General features: G+C 42.5%; 1 protein-coding gene across 2 annotated transcripts in view; it reads left to right on the top strand.

Annotated features, from left to right (window-relative positions):
* Positions 1–24,966, top strand: part of SATB2 (SATB homeobox 2) — a 117,586-nt gene that overhangs the window by 36,875 nt on the left and 55,745 nt on the right. For both annotated transcript variants that reach the window (XM_030454628.1, XM_030454629.1), the window contains exons 4-6: positions 13,062–13,188; positions 15,037–15,160; positions 19,696–19,798. In XM_030454628.1, coding sequence (XP_030310488.1) covers positions 13,062–13,188; positions 15,037–15,160; positions 19,696–19,798 — 354 coding nt within the window. The remainder of the gene's footprint in view (positions 1–13,061; positions 13,189–15,036; positions 15,161–19,695; positions 19,799–24,966) is intronic.

Below are 24,966 nucleotides of genomic sequence, written 5' to 3'. Positions count from 1 at the left end.
TAGAAATATGAAAAAGGTTAATTGAAACTATTTTTCCATACATGTTACAGCCATTCCTTATGGGTAAACTTATGCATAAAACATTGCAACTACACCCACAACATTCATTCTTATTAGATGAATACACTTTCTTATGCTAATTCTGCATGGGGAGTGAAAAATTTCTATCTTAAATCCTACATCTTTCTTCTGTGAGTACAACCATATCCCAAACTATCATATCCCAAACTATCTTCCCTTGAGGTATTTTTAAGGTGTTGGCATTGTTTTAATTACAGCACACAACAGTTATCTGGAAGCTCTTGGTTATGTCAGTCCAAGGTGCTACTTAAGTCCTGTCCTTCTCACAATTAACAAAATAAGCCTTATTCCCAAGGCTGGCAGGGCTAGGAGCCCCAGTCAGTGCTAGCTGGGATGTCACTGTCATAGCAGGGGGAAGCACAGGAGCAGGTCCCTCCCTGGGTGCAAGCATCAGGAAGAAATGGGTGGTTGTGTTTGGTTTGGCAGCTGAAGCTGTCGTGAGCCTGGGGTCACAGCCAAAACTGAGGGAGCTTTGAGTTGACTTGAGCCATTTTTCAAATGTTTTGGTGAACTCTCACTTTTTTTTTTTTTTTTTTTTTTTTTTTTTTTGTGTTCCCCATATTGTTTCAATTATACTTCTCAGTGTTGGAAGCATCACACTAGATATTCCGTGTTTTGGGATTGTTTGTGGAAGGATTTCTCATCAGCTAATAGCCATTGCTACAAAAAAAAAAAATCTTCATTGCCTGAGTTAAAAATCTGAGCTCAGATGTGTGATCACATAAGGGAAAATTCCGTGGAGACTTGGAGTGGAATGAAGTCCCCTCCTTAATACTTTTGTCTAACATATGTCACTGTATTAAAAATAATTACTTTGGTTCCTTAGAGGGGAAGAGGAAGGGTTGTTTTTTTAAAAAAACACTTGGAATTCTATATTGAATAAGCAAGTAAACTCCTGAGATGGCTTTCATTTGAAAAAGATATTTGAAGTGGTACCTTTTACTTGAATGTTGGCCAGTTTAATTTGGATTATTGCTTCTGACAATTAACCTGGTGCTGGGCTGCACTTGTCTCGTTAGCAATGTGGTGAGTGATGAAGTGGGATCCAGGAGGGCTCAGCTCTCACCTGGGAAACTCACCCACACACCCACCCACCCACCAGGGCTGCTTGGACAATTAACAGATCCATGGCAAAGTTGTCCCTGGGGGCTGGGGATTAAGCAAATATGTATAAGTTGTCCTAGGAAATTCACTGAGTAGTTTTGCTGAGAGAGGAAGTTCAACAGCAGAGGAGGTGTGGGGATGGGATTTAAGAATGTCATCTTGAGGTGTGTATCTCCCTGTTTCAGCTTTTTCTAGTTTGAGACAGAATTTCTCCTTCTGAATTTACCTGCTTTAAAAACAAGATTTTAAATAAAAGGGGAATAGAGTGATATGAAGTTAAGGATAGGGCTAAATAATTAAAGTATAAAATTCTTCAATGCTTCATCTGCCAGGAAATGTGCAGTAGATTTGTTTCTCATTTAAGCAAAACCAGTTATTCTATTTGTTGATTCAAGAACTGTTTTCCCTCTCTTTTTATCTTCTGATTTTTATCCAGTGAGGCAAAATATCTGTTACTTCCACAGTCCACTGATCTTTGTTACAGAGGGAATAGTCAGGAAAAAATGTCATCATTTGGTGGCGATTTGGTGAACAGAAGGATTCAAAAGAATTTTCTGCAACAGAAATAAAGACTTCACCAACTTTGTATAGTTGAAGGCTTGTCTATCATCAGAGATCACTGCTAGCATTCAAACCCTGAGATGAAATACAAAGAATTTTCTGGCATTACTAGGAGACAGAGCTGGGAAAAAATGATGGTTTCTTTTCAATTTTTTTTTTCTGTTTACATTTTTGATTTCTTAATCACACCAGCATTTTAATTTGAATTCACTTTGCATTTTATTGCATCAGCTGCCTACGAATACTTTGCTACTTTTGCTGTGAAAATCAGCAAGGGCATGATTTTAACTGACTGCTCTGGTCTGTCCCATTATGTGGCTGTGCATTTAATATATGCAGCCACTTAAAAAGTGCTACATGTATTACTTAGAAATAGTTACTCCATTGAATAGTAATAATTTATCCATGAAAACTGGTCCAGAAGAGACTATATGAGAGCTGATTTCCTCTGACATCTCTTCTTGTTGATAACTTTGGGTAAAATGAATGGTAAGACAATGCTAAGCCATGACTCAAGCTAAATAGAGTGTAAGTCATAGCCCTTGGGTAGGAGGAAGGGATGTTAGAGGTTTGTGGTCTGGAGAGCTTTTCCTGCAGAGCTGGGAGGAGCTTGGCCGTGGGCAGGAGGAGGAGGAAGGTGACAGGGATGTGGCCCTGGGTGGGTGGGTGGGTGAGCAGGCACTGACCAGCAGAACTGCTCACTCATGAGTGGTTCTCAGCACCTCATCAACAGTTATAAGTCTGAGCTCTGCTTTAGCAGGAAAGAAAACCTCTCCATTTATTTGTAAAAATCCAAATTGTTTTCTGTGTACAAAAGGAGACCTAAAGGGCAACAAGGTCGAGACCATCTTCTGGCTGGGACAGTTGCTGGTAGAGAGTTCTGGTGTCTCACTGAGGCTGAGGGAGAGTGTGCATCAATCTTGACCAACAAGCTGTCAAGTTTCCCTGTCTCCCATGAGGTAGGGTACCAGAAATTCCCTTTCCCTGCTGGCAGAGAACAGCTCAGCCATGAGAACAGCATTTTGTAGAGCTACCAGGGTCACTCCTAAGTTTTAGTTGTTTGTCTGGTTCCCCTTTCTGTTTGCACTCATGGAGAAGCTGTGCAGATGTGGGCACTGGGGCATTGGGATATGATGAGAAATTATCATGTTTCCTCCTGGTTTTCTTGGGAATACAAATGTGAGGAGTCTTCTAGCTCTTTGCATCTGAGCATGAGACATAGCTTAGGAAAGAGAAAGCAGCGATGAGAGCATTGAGCCCTGGAGGCATCAAGTTCAGGTACAGAAACTGGTCATCTACAGGAGTGTTGGCATCAAACAGCAGTTTCTTTCACCAGAAGAGCTATTGCTGGTGCTGCTGTGATAACCTCTGAAGTTGTCTGCAATGGGACAAAGAAAAGAGGTCTGAGGAGGGTGCTGGTGTATTCCTTCAGGCTTGGTGGGTGAGCTGCTGCCTGGAGGGTGGCTCTCAGGAGGTTACCAGAGCTCTCCACCATCTCATGAGGGTGTTTGCCGTGTCACCAATGCTTGAGACTTTGTTAAGTCTCTCAGTGGCTGATGGTGCCCATTAACCTACTGGGTCTGACTTGGACAGAGTTAATTTTCTTGGTAGCACCTTTGCTATCCTGTGGTTACCTGAGTATCTTAGCTACTACATCAAGAAGGAATAAACATCTGGAAATGGTTCAAAGCATGACGTGTGTGTGCTGCAAGCCTCCAGATCCAAAGGTGAATAACCCCTTTCAGTCTTCACCATGTGCACCATCCAAATAAATACAAAAAAATTTTGTTCTTTCTATCTTTGTCTTTCATTTGCAAACTGAGGAACATGGAGACGGAAATGCTAACAGGATCCAAAAAGAATCTGGTGGCTTTGTGAGGAAATAGGTTCAGTTCTAGGAAGATGTGGGATAAGAAAACAAATCTGGGTTCATCTCAGCATAATGTGGGCTCATCAACAGCACAAGGGAAAACTGTTTTTTCTGAGTCTGGTGGCAGTTCCTGCTTGCTCTGAGTCATCTCCTCTAGTGGTGAACTACAGGCTTTTTTTTATTTTATTTTCCCTCCTTTGTTTTCTGTTGATAGAAAAAGTAGCATAGTTCAGTAACCGGCAAAGCTTTATTTAGACTTATCAGAAATGCAGAATTGTTTTGCTCTTCTGTGGAAGAGGGAGACGAAGAACTTGAGAATCAGGTTATCAACTTAAATGAGTGTCAGGGAAGGAAAAATTTATATGGAATTTAATTGAATGGCTCTGAATTTACATTGCTGCTCAATTTAGGGACCAGGGTTATTAACATGTATTTTGAAAAGAAGTATAGCAGCCTTAAAGAGACAATTCTCTGTCTAGTAGATCAGTTTGTAAGAGATGGGGAAGGTTTGATCCTTTGCCTTTTACCCATTGTTTAGAGTTGCTGAGCCTGACCAGCAACCCCTCAGTCCTTGCTTCCTTGCAGTGTGTTAAATCCATCTGTGCAGGCACATTTCCCTAGGGATAATTTTGCTTCCTTGCAATTTTTACTATAAAAATGCTAGAATACAAGCTTTGCCTCCTTTGTTGACTGCTTCATGGTGGATCTGGCTCTTCACTGAATGTCCCTGGAGATCCTCCTAGCCCTGTGGCCCTTGTTTGGTCTGGGCTGGCTCTGGGTGTGCTCTTTACAGTAATGCAGCTACAGGGAGCTGAGTCAGATTGCAGGGGTAACACCAACCATTTCTGCACATGTTGTATTCATATGGAATCAGTGGCAACAGTCCTGCTTTGGGGTTTTCAGCCCCTCTTTCCTCAGCAGTCCATGCTTTTCAGTGCTGCTGGCTAGATGCTGTACTACTAGCTCTTCAGTTGTTCATGTTGCTTTGTTGTTTTTTTGGTTTGTTTTTTTTTTCCATGGAAGTCAAGAGCTCAGTGTCTGGTGGGAGGAAAGAAAAGACAGAAGGCAAGCCAAAAGTAGTAATTTAGTGAACAAATGTTCTGCTACTCTTTATACAGCGTAAGGAAAACCCCAAAAGACACAAATCTTAAACTAAAGAGATTAAGCTGTTGAACTGCATAGGCCAAAATATGAATCCACATTCAGCTTAGGGGCTGGTTTGTGCCTAACAGCACACTGTGCCTCCTTATTTTCCTTTGGACTTGAGACCCATGAATTTTCAGATCTTCTTGTAGATGACTCAACACAAAGATAGTTGGCTACTGTGTGTCTGGAGTCAGAGCCAGGCTTTCTGTGCTCTCTGGAGCTGGGTTACTGTGAGTAGGCAGGATATTCATATTCATACACGGCCAAACAATGTCCGTAGGCTTAATTCTAAGCCTATTAGCCTCTACAATGTCCTATTAGCAGTGTTCTTTTCTAACCTTAAACTGTGTTTTATGTGTTCAGTGGCATGCCACATTATTGTGCTTTTTTTGTCCTGCTCAGGGGGCTGGCTTTCTGCAGGAACACTGAGGCTGGATGAATTGAGGGGCTTGGGGGCACTGGCATCTTTTGAAAAAATACACCCAAGTTTGTCGCTGAAACTACCTTATGCCTCTCCCTCTCTCTCTAAAAAAACATCACAATCTCAAAATAAAATAAAAAAGGCTTCTGGAGAGTGGGGACCAAAGTCTGTCTGCTCGGATGGATGCAGGAGGTATGGTGAGGCTGGAGGTGGCCTCAGTGGCTTGGAGCTGGCAACCAGCTGCCAAAGGAGGCTGGAAAGCAAATGTCTGTGTAGAAGTTGTGGTCCTCTCACTCATGTGCAGCCCTTGTCTGTAGTTCATGAGGTGGCAATCCAGTCACTGGGGCCAGAATTTGGGGTGAGGTGGTAAAGGAATGTGTTGAGCAGATGGGAGCACCAGGTGTTGAGTACACTTACACTCATGTTTCTTAGCAACTGAGGCAAATACACTAAAGCCCCCTTTTTCAGTCTGAAAGGCTGAGGTGGAAGCACATTACAGGTCCCCACTGGGAGTTACCTGCCTGTGGTCGCTCTCTGGGAGGCAGTAAGGTATGGACAGGAGCTGTGGTCCCAGTGCCAGACTGGGAGGTGGCAGAGAAGCAACCTAGAGAACTCAGAGAGGGTCCAAGCAGCAGAACAGTGGTGGTTTGAGGTGGCCCAGCAGAGCTGCAGGCATGGGAGCACTAAGGAAGCCCTTTGGTCAGGAACAGGCTGAGGTGTGACAATCCTGCTCTGCATCTCAAAGGTGTTCAGCAGCCCTGGGAGGAGGCACAGCCCTGGCTCCTGAGCAACCTCAAGCAGTCCCAGGATGGAGCTGGGAAGGGTTGCTGAAAAGACAAGAATTTCATGCCAAAAATGGGGTGGGTGAGGGCTGCTGATATTGTACTGCTGAGGAACATAGCCCTGGGGCAATGTGTCTTTCAGGAGAGGACAGACTGATGGAGGGTAAAGCTGAGCTCCATGCTGACAGGGCTGTGAAGGGCAACTGCTAAGGGCTGCCCAAAGGCCTGGGTGCAGAGAGAAGCCTCTCTGTTGGGAGTTTTATTGACTGAAAAGTCTTTGTTCTGATACCATGGAAGTGAGGCTCAGAGGAGTGGTTCTTACTCTTGGACAAAAGAGAAAAAGAGGACTTCTGTCTTTATTCAGGTATTACTTCTTGCTGTCCATGGTAGGTACAGGCTTAGCCCAAAACTGCCAAAAGAGAGGTGTTATGCAGGGCTAAACGTGGTTTTCCTCAATGAAGTCCATCATTTTAAAAGTGATACAGAAAAACATAAAAAATACTTGGGCTTGTAATATTTTGTACCTCCTTTGCTTCCTCACCCTTCTGGTTATTTGTGGTATTCATGTTCTACCATATAACAGGTTTAAAAATAACTCCCTAAAGTAAATAGCATCAACCTTTTTTTATTTTCTTCTGTTTCCTTACCAATCATTGGCTGTTTTTTTCAAACAGAACAGGGGGTTGGAAAATTAAATAAAGACTTCCAAAATAACAAGCTCCAGAAAATTTTATTTAATTTGTGGGTTCGTTCTGTTCTCTCTTTCTGCCCTCCCTCTTGTTTTTTTTTTTTTTCTTTAAGAAGATCTTTATTAATTTAGTCTAGTAACTTAGTGCCTACATTAAATTAATTTAATAAAAGTCAGGGTCCTCCCATAACGTTTCCCAAATGTGAAGCAGCATCTATTACATGAGGCACAACCTTTTCACAGTAAAATGTAAACCTGATATGTAGAATTGCAAGGCATCAAACTGTTTGGTGTATGTTATTTAAGTCAAATACTTGAGTCCAGTCATGCTGGAGGAAAGGAATGGGCAACACTAGCATTCAAAAATTTAAAACTCAGCCCAAGCTTCATATATCAAAGAGATTTTCATCTGTGAAAGCACTCTCAAGTTCAGCAGTTAAGCCTTGTAGCAATAACAATCCTTCTATTGACAGTTCTGACCATGTTTCTAGAAACACTTTAATAGAATCATATAAATATCATACATAACCATGTAAATGCATAATGTTTACCCAAGTCTGTATTGATCCAGCTCTGAAAGCCAGACAGTCCAGGCAGGAGTGTTTGAGCTGCCCAGCCCTGGCACCACAAGGTTTCATTCTGTAAAACCAGCAGTGCTGCTCATGGTTTCCAACAGCACCTTGAAACCAGCAAACACCTTCAGCAAGAGCAGCAGAAGGGGCCTGGTGGTCCCAGAGCTTCAGGTGTCCTGCTGTGCCTTCTCCAGGGGTGAAGGCCACCCTGCTGTGCAGAGCCCTGGAGCTGCAGGAGGCTGGGGAGCTAGGGTGGGGTGTTTGGCATTCAGGGAGTGTGGGTGTTCCTGGTGATTTGTGGATGTGTACATCACAGTGTAATCACATAGTTTATTCCTGTTCTCTCACTGAATTATTTATCATGGACTGAAATGAGGAAGGAGGGGGATTCTTTTGTATTGGCATAAACATAGGATTGTGTTCATTGTGTGCTTCCAATTACTAAATCACCAAGATGTCAGTGGACATAATGCAGTACCTCACAGGGATGTTACCAACCTTAATTAATTAATGCTTTTAAAGTGCTTTGGGATCCTCTGCTGAAAAGTGCTTTAGAAGTACAGGGGAGGATTATGCTGATTATTTTTCCCATCTATTACTGCAATATGTCACTTAGTGAAATTCACTAGAATAATGTGGGCACCCTTCTAATCATGGGCAAAGGCAGTACAGTATTTTTGAAGTCACCATGAGCTGGAGAGGTAGCTCAATAATAAATAAAAAAAATTAATTTCTGCTTGAAAAGTCCTTCCCTTTGCTGGGTTAACAATAATAACTACAAATGATGTCTTTATGTTGTTGCAGTTTGGTGATCTACTGCAGCCAGGGCAGAGGTTAGAAACACAGGCAGAGTTGTTACGTCCTGCAGGGCAGGGATTTCCTTCAAAAGTGATTTATGGATCAAGGATTCTGTGTGCTCACTACATGGGACAGGCAGTTTTAAACTTCTGTAGCGAAGCACAGCTGAACAAAGGAAAAGAACTTGCTCTACCCAGGGGACAAGACACCTCTGAAGAGGATGAGCAGGGGCTCTGCATCAGGGATCAAACAGTTGGTCTGCTCAGTGTTGGCAAATGCTTTTCCTAACAATGTTTGGTAAGGAATCAGTACCCCTGCTGTCCTGCTGCCCCTCTTGTGGCAAAGGACACAAATTTCCTTCCTTTTCTCTCTCTACATATTTGGACAAGTATTCCTCATTACTCATTTTCTAGGTGGCTCCAGAAAAATGTTGAGGTGAGGGTGGTGATGCTAACAGGAACTTCCAAAATGTCCCTTGCTTGAGCCTGGGACTTAATTTTAACCCTAGCAGATCAGCATTTTAAATAAATTATATTAATTACATTAATTCTGTAGCCATTCAGATGTAACTCAGGTATGCTCATAGTTTGTGACAGGTGAAATCAGGAGCACAGGCATGGTGGGAGCAGGGCATAGTTTGTACAGGGAGCCAGTGGCAGCATAAGGTGTATTCTGCTTCCATTTGCCCTGTTTAGCTGCTAAAAGGAATTTGTAACACTCCTTTTAGGAGTTTGATTTTACAGTAGTGATGTAGTGAAGTATCTGTGAGATGCCTCAAGAATTCCCATGCAGCTATCAAGCTGAACTGTGCAGGTGACACAGAGATGCACTTTTGTTCATGGCCAAGAAGTGTCCTAGATAGACTAGGACACATATATATACATATATATATATATATATATTCCAACTCCCAGATGTGGCATTCTTAAAATGTCTTTTGCAAAGACAAGTGAGGCTTCTGGCCCATATAGGTACATAGTTTTCTGGGACACAGGAAGGGACATAATGAAAAGTCTGTGCCAGGTTAGTTGCATTTTTCCAGCTATGTGGAAAGCAGCTATGTGTCTGTTGCTGTTGTGCTGCTGATTAACAGAGTTATTCTAGAAGTTCACATCTCACCAGGTGAAGCCCCAGGAGTACTCCCAGTGCTTTGGATGTATCCTTCATTCAGGTCACAAAGATCCCTGGCCAAGTTCTGCTGGGTGTAGAGCTCATCCATGGTGGGACGGGTAGGGGGGGGTCACTCTTTCTGTTCAGTGTATGGTGGGCAGAGTTATCCCTTCTCCAGAGGAGCTGCATTTAAATGCAAGTGACTTGAAAGCCCTCTGGCAGGGTGAGACAAGGCTGACCCCTGTGGAAGGACACATGATGGTGGTTGTTGGCCATGAACCTGACACTTGGGCTCACAGGGGTTTGCCCTGGGGTGTTCTGACATTCTTGTTGGTAAAGGGAGTTATGCACATTTGAAACTTGGATTTTTTTTGAAGTTGAAGCTTAAATGCAGTTAAAGACCTGTCTGTGGAAGGACATGCGTTGAAGAACCAACAACCAGCATGGTAGAAAATCTCTTCTAAAATACGTTTGGGGAAAAAAAGAAAAATCTTTTGATAAAACTGTTTGGTCTGTTTCTTGTCTTTCAGTGACTGACTGGCCTGGGCTGCACTCAGCCCATTTCTTGCTGAGTTCTGGAGAGCTGTTCTAGTGTACAGCTCTCTTGAGTGTGTGCAAGCTTTGAAATCTGTTGAACTTCCAGTTCAAAAACTCTTACAGGAAAAGCAAAGGATCATTGATCCAGGGGAGAGACCCAGCCTCATTTCCAGAGGAGTTTTGTGCCCTCAGGCAAGCTGTGCTTTTGGATTTCCTGAGCAGGCTGCTCTGCCCTGCATTACCCACACCTCATTTTGAGAAGGTCTGGAGCTGAGAGAGGAGTGATTCCTGGAGCAGCAGTGTGCTCAGACAGAACCCAGTGACCTTGGCTCTTGGTGTCCCCACTCTCAGGTCTCAGCTGTGGCAGGAGAGCAGCTCATCCAGGCCAGCTGAGGAGCTTTCTGTAAAGGCCTGAGCTGCTCTGTTTGGAGTCAGTCAGAGGAAGAATAAAAACCATGGATGTTTACTCCTGGCTCCCAAGCTGTTCTCATCTTGGTGTTGCTGTTACACCAGAAGCCCCCAAGCCTGCCTGAGAAGGGAGCTTTTTAAGGTGTAAATTTTGTTCCACTCAGATTTCACTGAGGGGTCTTTCCGAGGTGTCTTCTGTGCTCAAGAAGCTGATGTCACCTTCCCAACTGCAGCCCCAGAGTTGCCTTCAGCACAGGGCTGGTGCCAGGAAACAAACCACCTGTGCAGTCTGCAAAGGAGCTGGTTGGAAACCGTGGCTCCTGGGGCTATCATTGGGACCAGCTTAATGTGCTCTGGGAAAAAAAAATAAAAATTCACAGGTTGTGTCACAGCGGCTGAAAAAATAGTGGCACCTCTTTCCTCTTAGGCCTCTCAGCAGCAGGTGTTACCCTGCAGAGGCACCCAGCCCTATGGCAGCACCTGTGTTTGGCTACATCCAGCCAAAACAATTTCCTCTCCAGTTGCAGAGGAGGATTTAAAAATAATAATTAAAAAAAAAAATAATCTCCCTGGCTTCCAGTGGTAGCAGACGTTTGCTGTGAAGCAGTTGGTGCAGTGTTTCCTCCTGCGGCTGCCCTGTGGCTTTTCCCTCTGAAACTTTCTTAGTTTGGGGACAGTTTTGGTAACTTCAGTGACCCCTGCCCATCATTTTGTCTCTCGCCAGAGTTGCCAGGCCCGAGCAGTTGCAGATGGTCTGCTCTCTGAGTGCTTTTCTTAATTGAATGAAAAATAGAGCCTCTTGTAAAATATTACCAATTTAGATGTGACTTATGGGGCACATATGATGCTTATTTTTTCAATTACATGAAAACTTGGCATGGTTAAACATAGGAAGCCAAGTGTTCTGTGAAGCTGGTATAGATTTCTGGATTTTTAGGTGATTTTGCTTTAAATTAATATAGAGCAGAAGGGGGTGAAGGAAGTCGGCAGCTAAACTGTGCTTTCCCAGTATGTGTTTCACTCAGTGGACCCTTGATGCTCATTTCATGACTAATATATGCTGTACTGTATGCATTTCTTGTTGTCACCAGAGATAACATTAAGTAAACTATCCCCTTAAGAAAAACAGCTTTTCTTGGCAAGTGGAATATAACTCAAGGAGCCAGCACTGGAGACATACGGTGCTGTGAATGAGTGCTGTGTGTTACTCTACTGGAGCTGAGTCCAGGCACTATTTATACTGCAGCATATTCAGCACCAGATTGTTAAATCTTAATACTGAAACAGTGCATCATTTAAATGTTTTTGTTCTGTTTATGTCCCAAATTCAAGCATTGGATATCAAGCAACACCTACTAACTTTTTGTTTCGTTTGGGCAAGATCTCCCCTTGCCTTAGGCTTTCTAATCTGTGCCTGAAATGTTAGTCTGGCTGTACCAGCATGTTACAGTGAAATTTTGTGCTCCTGAGGCTGAACTGCGTTGCTTTGAGCTTATTTCAGTATGTGGTGATAGAATATATTGCAAAGCAATATGTCACTGATAAATGCAAACATCTAAATGCAACAGAAAAGGAGCTGTACTAAAATTATGTATTCAACCTGTGTAGAAGTAGGGGGAAAATGCTCCATAGCAGTTACTTCGTGTGCTCGTGAGCATTGTGTTCTGTTATTGTCTCTGTGCAAGAAGCTTTGTTTTCATTTTAGAGATGGTATTTATTTTATGATCATGTTTGGGAGGTCAGGATGAAAGGCCTTTGCCGTTTGTTTCATTTTGATTAACTCCAGAGCTGGTGAAGAACCAGGAGTAGAAAAGTGAGGAGGAAAGAGCTGCAGTTTCTTGGCATCACAGCATCCTTCTGGGTACCCAAAGAAAAGGCTCTTGGAGCCCCTCTTGTGGAAGTGGTTTTCTCACCTAACTCTGTATTTATGGGAGCAAGGTCTACAGGTGGTCTTTTCAAAGGTCAGCAGGCACACAAGCAGACCTCAAGAGGCATCAGTTTATATGGAAGGAAAGATGATGGGTGTCGTGTCGGGCTGTGCTGGGAAAAGTTCTGTAAGCAGGGGAGCAGTGGGCAGGGGAGCAGAGGGGAGGAGGGAAGAAAAGCAGCAGTCACAAGAGAGCAGGAGGAGGCTGAACTCCTTTGCTGCCCTGTAAGATGGCACTGTGGCTTGCTTTGTTTGGCATCTTCCTGGAAGTCATTCCTGGGCATTAGTCATTGGTGGTGGTGTGGGTGGGCCCTCTGCAATTGTCTAAACAGAAATGATACCTCTGCACCAAATGGTTTCCCATGCAAGTTTATAGGCTTTGTGACAAGCTCATCCAGAGGAGGTGATGATCCCTATTAAAGAATGAACAGAAGTAGAAATAGGACTTACAGCATTCCCTCCGCCCCCAAAAAGCTATTTTGGATCTGTGGTCAGCAGCTTGCAGTTGTTTTTATATTTTTCACAAAGAAAAGCAGCTGTCTGTGCAGTGCAGCTTGCAGCTGGGAGCAAACTTCTTCCTTTGTGGATTTCCAGTGCCATCCATCTGCACTGGGAGTTGTACCAGCCTTAGATTGTAGCTCTGTGCTGAAAGCCCACACACAGGAATTTGCCTGCTCGAGTCAAAAGCAGTGCATTTATTTGCTGAAGGGCTTTGCAGACTGCAAAATCAGGACTATAGAGTATTTAAAGCTTGTTCTAACTTGGAGAACTAGGCTTTAGTGGGATGATGAAAGATGTGAAGGGAGGAAGCCTCCTGTGCTTCCTTGAAGTAATTTAAGAGCCAGGAACGTGTCAGCAGCCCTCTGCTAAGAATTTAAAATCTGTTCCTACTCTTTCCCCATTGTTTGTGTCAGGAGTCAGTACCACACATCTTTTTGAGCAAGGCTGCAATAAACCTCAAGGCAGATCTTGAATCTTACGAGCAAAGCAGCTTATCAGGGGGTTTAGTCAATGGCAGATAAAATGTAAAATATCATTTTTTTGTTTTCTTTTCAGGAATAATCAAGCTTGGGAGGTGGAATCCCCTCCCTCTGAGTTATGTGACTGATGCACCAGATGCGACAGTAGCTGACATGCTACAAGATGTCTATCATGTTGTGACATTGAAAATCCAATTACAAAGGTGGGTGTTTCTGAGCAGCTGTCCTTCTCAGTGTTACTACAGAGATTTGCACATCCTGCCTTCATTCATTGCTGGTCTTTTCATGAAATGAAAAGAAAAGAGAAGAGAAAGGAGTGGGTCACTTGGCAGCTTTCTGGTGCATGTTCCTACTCAATTTTTAGGTTTTCTGAAGTAGCAAGATGGTAGCAGAGAGGAGAGAGACAGACACTCAGCCAAGTAGAGATATGGGGCCTTTAAAGGCAGACCTTTCCACTGCCCCTCAGGTCATGGATTCTTGAGGCCTCACTATACCAAAAACAATTATCTCCTTGCCTTTTTCTGAGGGCAACATTGTGAGAACCCAGGTCCCCTACTGACAGTTGCTGAGATGGGGGGCAACTTGTTGACTTTCTGGGTTTTTTTCTCTAGTGGTCTTCCCAGGGAAAAGGTGAGAAGATGAGGAAAGGATGTATTGCCACAGCTCCATTTAGCATTTAGAATATTTTCCTTCCTTGAATGCTAGTTCTGATTAGAAAAGGAAAAGCTCCTGACACTTGGACACTTGCTTGCCATCCTGCTTTTTCTTCCCCTTCCTCTCTATTGGCCTTCAAAAGAGTCCTCAAACTCTTACTGAAGTCTGGAGAAGGATTTGTGGCAGGTCCCTGGCAGTGCATGGCATCCATGTTGATACCTCTCTGACATTTACCTGCCAAGCAGTAACATTTCTCTCCTGGAACACCTCTGAGGGGGCCTGGGGTTTCCAGTTCCCACTACCAGGACCCCCTTGCTTTTGTAGACTGTTCACATTTCTCAGCTAGACTGCATCTCTGCATCTAGGGCCTGTAGCCTCTCTAAAACTGGAGCAACTGATCTCCTCAGCAGTATGAGCTACCAGGAGGCCACTTAGCCTTTTGTCACAGCTGTATTACAGGAGGGTATCAGCCCAAGAGCAAGGTCTCACTCTTTATCTTCAAAGTGCTCGGATGGTGTGTAAATAAAAGATGGAGATAAAAATGGTCATTGACTGCTTGACTCCTCAAGCACCCCTGAACTTTCACCTCTGAGGGTACAGCCAGGCTGTTTGGGTAGGAAACAAAACCTTCAGAGGCTGAGTGGAGAGCATGCATGATGTTTCTCAGGCACGGGTGGCAATGACAAGTGTCTCCCAACCTTCTGGTGTGCTTCTGGGGTCTGTCCCCAGCTCTGTCGGGGCAGCCTTTAAGCTTGGGCAGATAGAAGAGGCACAAGTCAGATGAGACAAAAGCTTCACTGCATCTGCAGTTCTTGCAGGATGGAAGTGAGGATGAAGTACATGGGACAGATGTTGGACATACAGCTTGATGTGGTTCTGAAAGGCTCTTGGATGCTTCAGCAATGAGGGAAGGATGAGAACCAGGAGAAAATAAACTTTATTTCTCAGCCTCACTGCTCAAAGCCTTGCCTCCACACAATACAAGCCCTCACTGTTTTTGTGATTTTATTAGTGACAGCCTGGCCTCTATATTTATTTTTCTATCCCAGCAGGAGCATCCTTTTCTGTCTGGAGATGATGGTTTTATCCAGCCTTTTCTGGGGCTTGCTTCACACAGTTTCTTTGCTCTCCACCAAGCCCCTGAGGGAATGGTTATGCACACATGTAATATCATAGCAGGATTAGCTGCTATCCCTGCCATTTTAGTTAAACTGCACATCTTCTGGGAGTCAGGCTTGATGGGGAGGGGAGAGAGGGGAGAAACACCTTGATGGGCTGACTAAGCAGTAACCTCCAGGGCTGTGCTCCCTCCCCCCAGGTCTGTAGCACTTGTACTCAGAGGGTAAGCATCTAGGGAGGTGATAATTCTATCTGCTTTCTGCTTTCTCTTTTAACAGCTGTTCAAAGTTGGAAGACCTGCCAGCAGAGCAGTGGAACCACGCCACAGTTCGCAATGCCTTAAAGGAACTGCTCAAAGAGATGAATCAGAGCACATTAGCCAAAGAATGCCCTCTCTCACAGGTCAGTGTTTCTAATTATCTTAGGGAAAGCCAGATTTACAACATTTGTAAACTCCTATTTGTTCAGCTCTTTATGAGTTTAGCCTAGACAATTCCATAAATGTCCAATCAATTTCTTGTTTTCTTTAGAAAGGAGAAATACAAAATTAATACAAAAAAGTATCTTTGCACTGTGCTTTCTTACTGGGTTGCCAGGTGGAGATGATGAATGAATGGTTGGTTTCTATCTTGCTGTTCAGAAAGTTGTAGATGTAAATGTAAGTTCTTCCTTCTCAATCTATTACAAGAGGGCTGATGATCCTCAAATGCCAGATCTGAGTTACTTCCTCCCACTAGCAGAAGCCTTGCCTCTCCCACTAACCTGCAGGTAACTCTCCTCAGCCTCCAGCCCTGGTAACAAATGTGCTGTTCTAACAGTTGTGCCCCAATTTCTAGGAAGCAGCAACACAAAATGTACATGCAATTATGTTAAAAAAAGAACAAAAACTCAGTCTCATTTCCGTGACTGCTTTATAAGCAGCAGTGAGGTCATCCTGAAGACACTAAGACATGGGTCACATACCCTGAGTTATCTGTGCTTTGGATTGTCATAATAAGAGATTCACACCATTTTACATGACTGGCCTCTCAGAAAAAACAGGAAAACACTTCAGCACCCAGACCAAATAAAATTGCTCAGGCTGAAAAATAGGCTGCCTTTTAAAAAACTATTCCAATCACGGGTTAATATGTCTATTGTATCTTAAAAAGGTCAAAACATCAGTAATCCCTAAAAACATCCCTACTCCCTAAAAATGTTACTCTGATAGCCTGTACCCAACACTTTTCCTCCTGTGGCTGCTTGTCTTCCTTGCACTGGACAGCCATCCTGCAGCTCCTGAGCCAAAGCCTCTCTGAACCAAGAGAACTCTTTCTCTGTATAACCACACATTTGCCTCACTCTGTTATGATTGCAACTCCAGGGGAAGCACAGAGGTGAGATACAGGGCAGAATTTAGGTCTTTCCAGTTGAGAGGAATCATGTTGTCCATGCTGTGTCTGCAGAACTCTCAGGAGTGGAAGGGCTGTGTAAGGGAAAGGCATGTAACTTGCCTTGTTTACTAGAAGAGCAGCAGTGACTCTAGATATGCACTGAGCAGAAGTGTGTTGAATATGAAAGTGGTTTTCTTTTCACACAGTTTAAGTGTAATTTCTTTAAATAGAATTATCTGTGGAATCTGGTCAGCTAATGAGGATTGCAGCATATGGTTGTCTCTGCCCAGGCTTCTTCAAGATCCAGTGTAACTGAACTATACATCATTTCAGATGCAGAATTCAGTTGTTGTCTGGGTCTTCCTCCCACTGTAGTTTCAGGCCTACCAGGTGGAAATGCTACAGTTGGTTTACTCCTGCCATAGCCTCAATCTGAAATAAATTTACAAAATTACTGATGGCAGGACTGCAGCAGCCAAAATCCTTGCCCTGCTGTTTATTTGGTGGACAAAGCTAAAAGGAGATCCTTCTGTAAAAAATGAAACTTGCTTACTTTTAAACACAGCTATAAGTGACCTCGAGTAGTGATTAACCCTTGAACTGGGACCGCAGAAATGCAGCTTTTCTTCTTATTGTTGTTGCCATAAAAAGTTTCAGTCTCTTTTGTTTTGCCTCCCCAAATACAAGAGACACCAGGGCAGGTTGTGCTGGAGCTGTCTGTTACCATCAGCCCAATACACCTCTAATACAATTCTTTCTCCCAAATCAGTTTTAAAAAAATATTGTGCCAAATGTGAAATGTCATTACAACCCCCTTGTGGTTAATATATTATTGACAGCAGCAAATTGCAGAGTGGTCTCTCAGGAGTCAAACTGCAGGGGAAATGCTGCTGGTTATTAATGTGGTCCCAGCCCCACGAGGTGCTCCCTGCCTGCTTCTCACTGCCCCAGATCTCCCTGCAGCCCAGATGGGGATTCTGATTGCTGCTAATGGGAAATGTAATCATTCACTTTGATTTCAAATTGGTCTGGGTTTTTTCTGCTACGTGTATTATGTGGCTGCAGCTTAGCTATGGCTCCTTTTGAGCCCCAGTTAACCAAAGAGGGGGAAGGAGGGCAGGTGGGGGGAGAGTGTGTGGTAGAAAGAAATCAAATTATTTTAGGATTTTCACCTTCACTTAGAGACCTCTGTCTTTTCTGTACCTTGTGTAACTCATTCCAACACCGACCATGAGTTTTGTCTCTTTGCTGGAAGAAGATTTCTTGGGGTGTGAGCACATTCTGTGTTTTTCTCCTTGAACTTCCTGCCATGGATTTTCTGTGTGTGGCTATTTCTCAGCTCCTGGACTAAGTCATTTTCATTCCACACGGCTGTCATGGCTACACACATACCAAACCTAGTTGCTTGCTTCATATAATCTATTCCTCCTTTAAAGATTGCCCCAGGAATAATATGGTTTTTTAGAAATTTGCAATTACTCAATTTTATTTTTTTCTTTTGCCACTCTCTTCTGAATGGGTATTTCCTTTTTGCAAACTTATCAAGATTCCTAACACAAATACCCCTGGGGTTCTATTCCATTTAATAGTGAAGATATGTAGTCTGAAAGTTGTTATGGTTCCTTCCCCTGTTCTACTGTTCAGCAGCTAAAGAGAATCTGTCCTGGGATTTTTCACCAGTGGCTGCTTTACTATTTGATGTTATTATTTATTTAAAGCTTTGCTTTCTCAAATAAAGGCAGTATTTGGGATATACAAGAGCTCTGTGATTTCAGTGATGTCCATTTATTGTAGAGCTAGAGGATTTGGGAAGGGGGAAGGAGAAAACACCACATTATTATATAGGCAGAACTAAACAATTTCCCCACTGGAAATGTCACTAAAATGACTCTAAGAAAAAGCAAATTTTCTCAGCTCAACTTTGTTCAGAATCCTTTCTTAGCAGAGGCCATCTCCCCACCAGGCTTCCAGTGTGCTGGTGCTTGTTAAAATGCTGTGGAGCCAGGCAGGATTTATGGGGAGGGAATTGCTGCTGACTGCCACAATGTTAGGTTTATGTCTCAAAATATTGATTTTAATTAGAAAATTGAATCTCAGTTTTAAAAATGGAAGCTGCCACTTCAAAAGGATCTTACTTCATAGCTGTTAGAACAGTGCAGTGGAAAAGTTGAAGTGAAAAGGCAGAAGAGCTTCTTCACTGAAAGTCCAATTGCCTCTTGAAGGCTGGAACTCATCTGCACCTCTCAGTTACCTTAAGACTTTCAGTTCTGCTCACATTTCTAAGTCCTCAGAGCTCCAGAGCTGAGGAACAGCTTTGATGCTGCAGAGAATTGGGTAGAAAGCTGGATAAATCTGGAGAGGGAGAGCTGGTTTTGTTTCTAAAGTATTGCTAAAATTGAGTAAGCCCCTGTCTAAGCCTTGTAAGCTTTCTAGAGATGTCTTGAGATGCCATTTTGCTCAAGATCTCCCAGGAGCTGGTGGGCCAGAGCTTGAACCTACAGTAACAGCTTGTTGGAGCTGTGAGCTCCCCTTTGCTCCCTCATCTCTGTGCAGAAAGGCCACACCATGTGCTGGGGCTTGTTCTCAGCACTGATGCAAGTGAGGAAAGAGGGCAGAGGCAAAGTGTGAGTTCTGGAGAAGGTGCTTCCTCCATAGGATGGAGGAAGGGAGGAGAAAAAATAGAAAGGAAGAATTACCAGTAACCAAGCTGTTTGCCACCCCATGGGCAGAAGCATCCCAGATCTGAGGGATCATTTGTTATGGGAATCAGGTGCTGCACAACTTCTCTGCTCCTCTCCACTTCAGTTTGCTCATCCTACCAAGCCGCAGGGAGTAGAGAGGAGTGGTGGTTAAGCAAGCAAGTGATATTTCAGTTTTATTGAGCTTTTTGGAGGTTTGTGGCTGTTCTGTATTGTAGCAGGCATAGTTCCCTCCACTCTGAACGAGGCTTTTAATTTCTCTTTGGGTGATTTTTCACACCAGGGCCAGTCACACGTTTCTATAAATTATATTAATCTAACTTATTTGCCTAACTGTTGTTCTGCAGCAAGTAGCACGGATGTTCTTCCGTTCTTGGCTGTGTGGTCTTGCTGCATTTGGAAGCAGAACAGAGACATCTGAAAAGCCTTATTTGGCTTATGCATGCTGGAGCATCTAATCTTACCTTTAAGATCTGGTTCCTAAATCCCACCTGTTCTCACCAGGGTGCGTGTGTTCCCCAGCATGGCACTGCCCCTTGGTATGCAGCTGCAGGTCAGGTACCACAGTGTCACAAGGAGAAGCTGGAGTAGAACAGTCCACACACCCCTAGGACTCAGTCTGGGATTGTACTGAATCTTTTTTTGCAGTGTTATAGAAAGTAATAATTCTTTTTTTCATTTTAATTATGGCTGGGAATATAGCATGGAGAAGAAAACTCATTTGGTGTATTTGTCAGACACTTCTGGTTTTAAAGTGCAAATGGATGATCACTGTCCACTCAAAGTCATTCACCTTCCCTAGAAAAGATTCTAATTGTGTAAGGTATCTTAAACCACTTAATGTCTTTTTTTCCTGTACTTTCAGAGTATGATTTCATCCATTGTAAATAGCACATACTATGCCAATGTGTCAGCAACCAAGTGCCAGGAGTTTGGGAGATGGTACAAGAAGTACAAGAAGATTAAAGGTAAATTGATTTTTTATGACTTTCCAAGTTCTTGAACTTCTGCTGACAGTTTTAGATTTGCTTTAAGTGAAGTGATAATAAGCTACAATAATATTAGTGAATTTGTCTACAAAGAGGACACAGTTGCAGCACATTTGAAATTAAATCTGATATTTTACAAACAAGGCTGGTGTGAAAACACAGGTCACTTAAGACTTGCTTAAAATATCCCATTTAGCTGTGCTGAGAGATCAACTGTGTTTTAAATTATGCTAAAACACTTTGAAAAAAATAAGCTCTGGATTTAAAAGTTAAATTGCTATGTAAATTACCTTAGTTGCATTTTATTCATGAAAGCTTTAAACCTGTCTTTCTGAGTCCCATGTGCACGTGCTGTCTGTTGTCAATACTAAGTGTACAGGCATTCCTGCCATGGTTTCTGGTGTGGAATGTGGGTACCAGTGTTGCCCTTAGTGCCTGATTGTTAGGAGATGTTGCTAAATAACCAGGTGATGCACCTGCTGAGGTTAAGATGAAAACATCCTATTGTTTGTATTTCTTCTGTTAGTTGGTTAGCAGTGAATGCCTGAGGCAATAAAATTATTAGTCATAAATCCATCCCACTCTCAGCACTGAAATGTCTGATCACTGGTAACTGTACATGGAGTGATGTGACAAGTGTCCATCCTGTGCAGATTTCCATGCATCCTTTCCTTTGGAGTGGGACTTGGGTGTTCACTGGAGCATTTGTTTTGGTAGGGATTTTTTTGTTGTAAAAGATGCAGGTGCTTTGAGCAGGATTTTAGGGATAGTCAGAAGCTTTTCCACAGTGCCAACTGGCTCCTCCCTCCACGTATGTCCATCAGCCTCAGAGATCAGCTTTACCCTGGGAGAGGGTTTTTTAAGAGTTTTTCTCCCTGTTACACCACTGAGAAGATTCACTGGCTGAGTGAAGACATGGGCTGTTTTTGTGCAGAAACAGGGCAATGTCCTGTCCTTAGAAGCCACTGTCTCTGTGGTCTCATGAAGATCAGCAGCTTTCAGAAAGAGCCTGGCATCTTTTTCTCTTGAAAGGCTGGCACAGATGAGCTAAGAAAGCTGCTGGTTTAGCTTCCATAATAATACCAGAAAGAATCTGCTCCTTGAGTTAGGAACACATGAAACAAAATTGCATCAAATATCAGAACAAGTTTGGAGGCATCTGGTTTCCCTCTGCACATCTGGCCTGTGTGGAACCTACCTGTACAATGGTCAGGCCTGGGGTGAGCACTCATCAGATTTTCACCAGGGGAAAATATAAAGAAGGTTTGATGGTAAAGTTATTTGTACCTAGCAGGAATGTGGTTCAGGCAGAAGTGGGTTTACAGTGCAGATGGGGAAATGGAGGTGTTGGCTTTCATCTAAAAAAATGATTAGTCTTGAAGTGAAAATGTTGATTGGGTATTTTAATGGGTGGTTCCCCTCGTGCCAAACAAACTGAAGTGTTTCTTCTCTCTTTGAGTTGCCATTGTGTGACTCAAAAGTGGTGGTTGGATTTTTTTTTTCTTTTTTTTTCTCTAAATGGTGTCTCCTAATAAAAGAATTTTATCCAAAGTGCATTAACATATCCTCTTGGTTAAAAACCAATCAAAGGAATCCAACAGCTTCAAGGTCACCACCATTTGCTTTTACTTGCTGTTCTAGGAGAACAGAGATGAGCTTTCACCCTCCTTTTCCCAAAGTGGGCAAGGGTGCCAGCTTCAGGGGCTCTGGATGCCCTTAACTGTAGTGTTCTTAACTGTAGAGATGCCACTACAGCTTTTGAGACTTTCTAGCACACTGCTGTCTTCCACTTTCTTCCATTCTTAGAGCATTCAATTCTTTATGGTCTTACTTTTTTTTCCCTTTGTAAGTGCACAGTTAAATTGTTAAGTGCCAGAAAAGCAGAATGAGGCTTCAATCAAGAGGTCAAGGACCCAAACCTGAAGAGTTTGCCAGATAACTGTATCTGTGCTATTCAGAGAGACACAGCCAGTCGTTGCTGTTTGGAAGTGTGTGTGTGTGTGTGTGTGTGTGTGTGTGTGTGTTAGCAGGAGGAGAAAAAGGAAGGTTAAGGTATGTGTGAAGTAAACACAAGCTGCTATAAAGCAGTTCAAGTAGTGTTGATTCATCAACCATACGAGTGGGAGAGAAAACAAAGAGTCTGTGGCAGGTACAGTGGTGCACAGAGAATAAACAGCCACACAACTTCAGGGCAGTAATCCCAGCCCTCTGGAAACACGGAGACTTCTGCACTTCTTTGGGTGGTTTCAGTTCTTGGTTTCTTTTCTGGAGCCAGTTATTCCTACAGGACATCTCAGTTAATAGGCAAAATCAGGGACCTGGGTTATGTGCTTCAGATGTGCTTCAGTCATCACATACTCCTTTAGCAAGAATTAAAAAAAGAAAAAAACAACCAAAACAAACCAAAGCCTAAGTTTTTCATGGAGGTGGGTGGATGATGCAGTGATTCATTTTTCTGGTTATAATCTGGGTACATTGGCTAAAACTATAATTTAGGGACCTTGGGACCAGCACCCATACCCATTTGTAAGTCTAGAGCTGGTTATTAGAAAGTAAAAGCAAAAAAATCAATTCACATGAGCTGTGGTAAGGCAAAAATGGAAGAGGCTTCAAAATAACTTTATTGACATTGCAAACTAAATGCAGCCTACAGTGTTAAATGTGTTTCCTATTATCTGCTAATGTCTGTTTTAATAAAACAGTGGGAACTAAATGGTTGCTTCTTAATCAAAACCATGATTTCCTAAACATAAGCTATATGATTCTATTACAAATTGCCACATATAGATCTCCTAGGTCAAACTTTTTTTCCTTTCTCATAGAAATAAATAAACAGTAAAATAATTATGCACTCTGGAAGATCAAAGTAATTGCAGCTGAAGCCAGGCAAAAAAGGAAAAAGTTCTCTGGGAAAAAAAAGACAACAAAACAAAAGCATCAAGTTGCTGAGTGTATGGTTAATGTAAAAATAAATACAAGAAAATGAACAATCAATAGTTCGGTATCATTAGCAACAGATGTCAAAGCTGTACACAAATGGAATTGTATCAAATCTCAAGTAAACATTCTCAGTGTGGATTCTGTTGAACTCACCCAAAAGGCAGCCAAAGTATTCATGCTTGTCATTTCAGAAAGGTTTTCAGCTCAGTCCAGCTCAGCACAGGAATCTTACATTGGTCTGGAGATGATGTTAGACTAAAATTCTGCCACTTGGGACACATGGGACACAAGTGAGTTTCTCACAGGGTGTCCCCTCTCTCCAGTCTTCGTGGGATACCTGTATTTATTTGCAGGAGAGCTTATATTAACAGAGGTCTAATGGAAATTGTACATTAGTTGGGCAACAAATAGCTCACAGTTCTCCTGTGAACTGTCTCTTCTTCTCCTGGCCATCTATAACCAGGGGGGTAATTACCCATCTAGTCTGGCATTACCCATCTAGTTGTCATTTTATTCAGAATATGCACCATGAATGAGTATTAGTAATTACTAATTTATCCATATTTTGAATTTAATATTACTATGTGAAACATTTTTTAAAAACATTTTTTATTTACTTTTTAAGTTTTCCCCTTTTTGAGGGATGTGACATTTCAGAACAGAGCTGTGCATACATGATGGAGCTTAAGTGTGTTTAAACCTTCTGGGATGAAGAATCAGTTTCTCCTTTGTTATTTAACAGAGGTTACACATTAATTGATGTCAACTGTACAACAGTGGCTTAGCCCAGTGGTTCTCAAACTGTCCTTCCCCTACCCAGTCCCACAGGGTTACTCCTCTCAATCTGGGAAGTGCTCATCTGGGTTCTCTGGATGCTGAACTTGCTGAAGCTGGGAGAAAGTGTTCAACATGGCTGAAATTCAGGATTTTATATTTGTTGAAAAGGCTTTTGTTGCTTCTTAATATGATTAACAAATAAATACACAAAAATAGCTTTTAAGTAACTGTATGCATATGTATATACATACAGTAACTATATATATATATATATATATATATACACATAACTATCTCCATCTAAACTCTCTCCAAGTATATGGAGAGATGTATTTCAGAGCATGGAACTCATGTCTGTCAAGAGATGAAACTTAGACCAGTGACCTACTGATTGCCCAGTGTTTTGGGCTCCTAGCATTTAGAATATTTTTTAGCTATATTTCACTCTCAAGTGTCATGCTTTCTATTTTTTTCAGGAGGACTATCACTGTATCAAAGCTTTTTCACAACTGAAACTCTTAACTGGTGTGATTTTTATTTTTTTTTCTTTTTGCCTTATGACACAACTTAGCTCAGTGGGAGGAAGTTAGGAAGGCAGAGAGGAGAAGTAAATACATTGTGAACTTAAAAAGGAAAAGATGTATTTTCTTGGTGTATTAAGAACATTTCATCTTAGCTCTTACCATCAGTGGCTGTCAAAATATAGCTATACAAAAGAAAGCAGTCTTTTTTTTTGCTTATAATGTGTTCTAGAGGCTGCTGTAGGTCTAGAGAAGTTAGAACCAGGGCTGAGGAGGGCTCCCAGCTTGCACATTTCCAGGCTGCAGGAACCTGGGATTGCAGCACTGTGCCAGTGGGACTCAGGGGGAGACTGTCCTGCTGGGCTTTCAGCAATGCTTTTGAGTTGTTCCTTTGGAGCAGATGCTGTGGAAACCTCGTGGACAGCTACACCAGATCTTTCCCAAACTGTGGTTTTGACTTTTTAAAATACCCTCTCTATTGATACGTGCATGTGTGTGTCTCTCTGTAAACAGAGGGCTTTATATGTATGTATATGTACATATATAGGTCTTGACCTTTTGTCTTTTCAACTACCAGATCGAGGTAGTTGAAATGTTAAGTTTTTTAGGAGATAATTTCATGTCTTGTTTGTTATGGTAGTTGTGGCTCTGGCACATTCAGGTCAGGGTCATTCAGGTCAGCTCTGTGGCTCTTGACATTACTGTAATTTTTCCTTTACTTACTTTTGCACTCCTGACCATGTGTTTACTTCCCTAAAAATAGGACTTTCCTCACTTTCTTAAGGAAGAAGGAAAGAAAAAAACATCATTGGCAAGCAAGATTTCAGCATGTAAATGACATACATGACCTGAAGGTCACCAGGGACTCAGAAGCATCCTCTTAGCCTGGGAGCTGCTGCTGCTCTCTGA

Source organism: Calypte anna, chromosome 7, assembly GCF_003957555.1.
Source record: "Calypte anna isolate BGI_N300 chromosome 7, bCalAnn1_v1.p, whole genome shotgun sequence".
Classification (NCBI taxonomy): domain Eukaryota; kingdom Metazoa; phylum Chordata; class Aves; order Apodiformes; family Trochilidae; genus Calypte; species Calypte anna.
The sequence above is the reverse complement of the archived record's forward strand: the minus strand, read 5'-3'. Positions and strand labels throughout refer to the sequence as shown.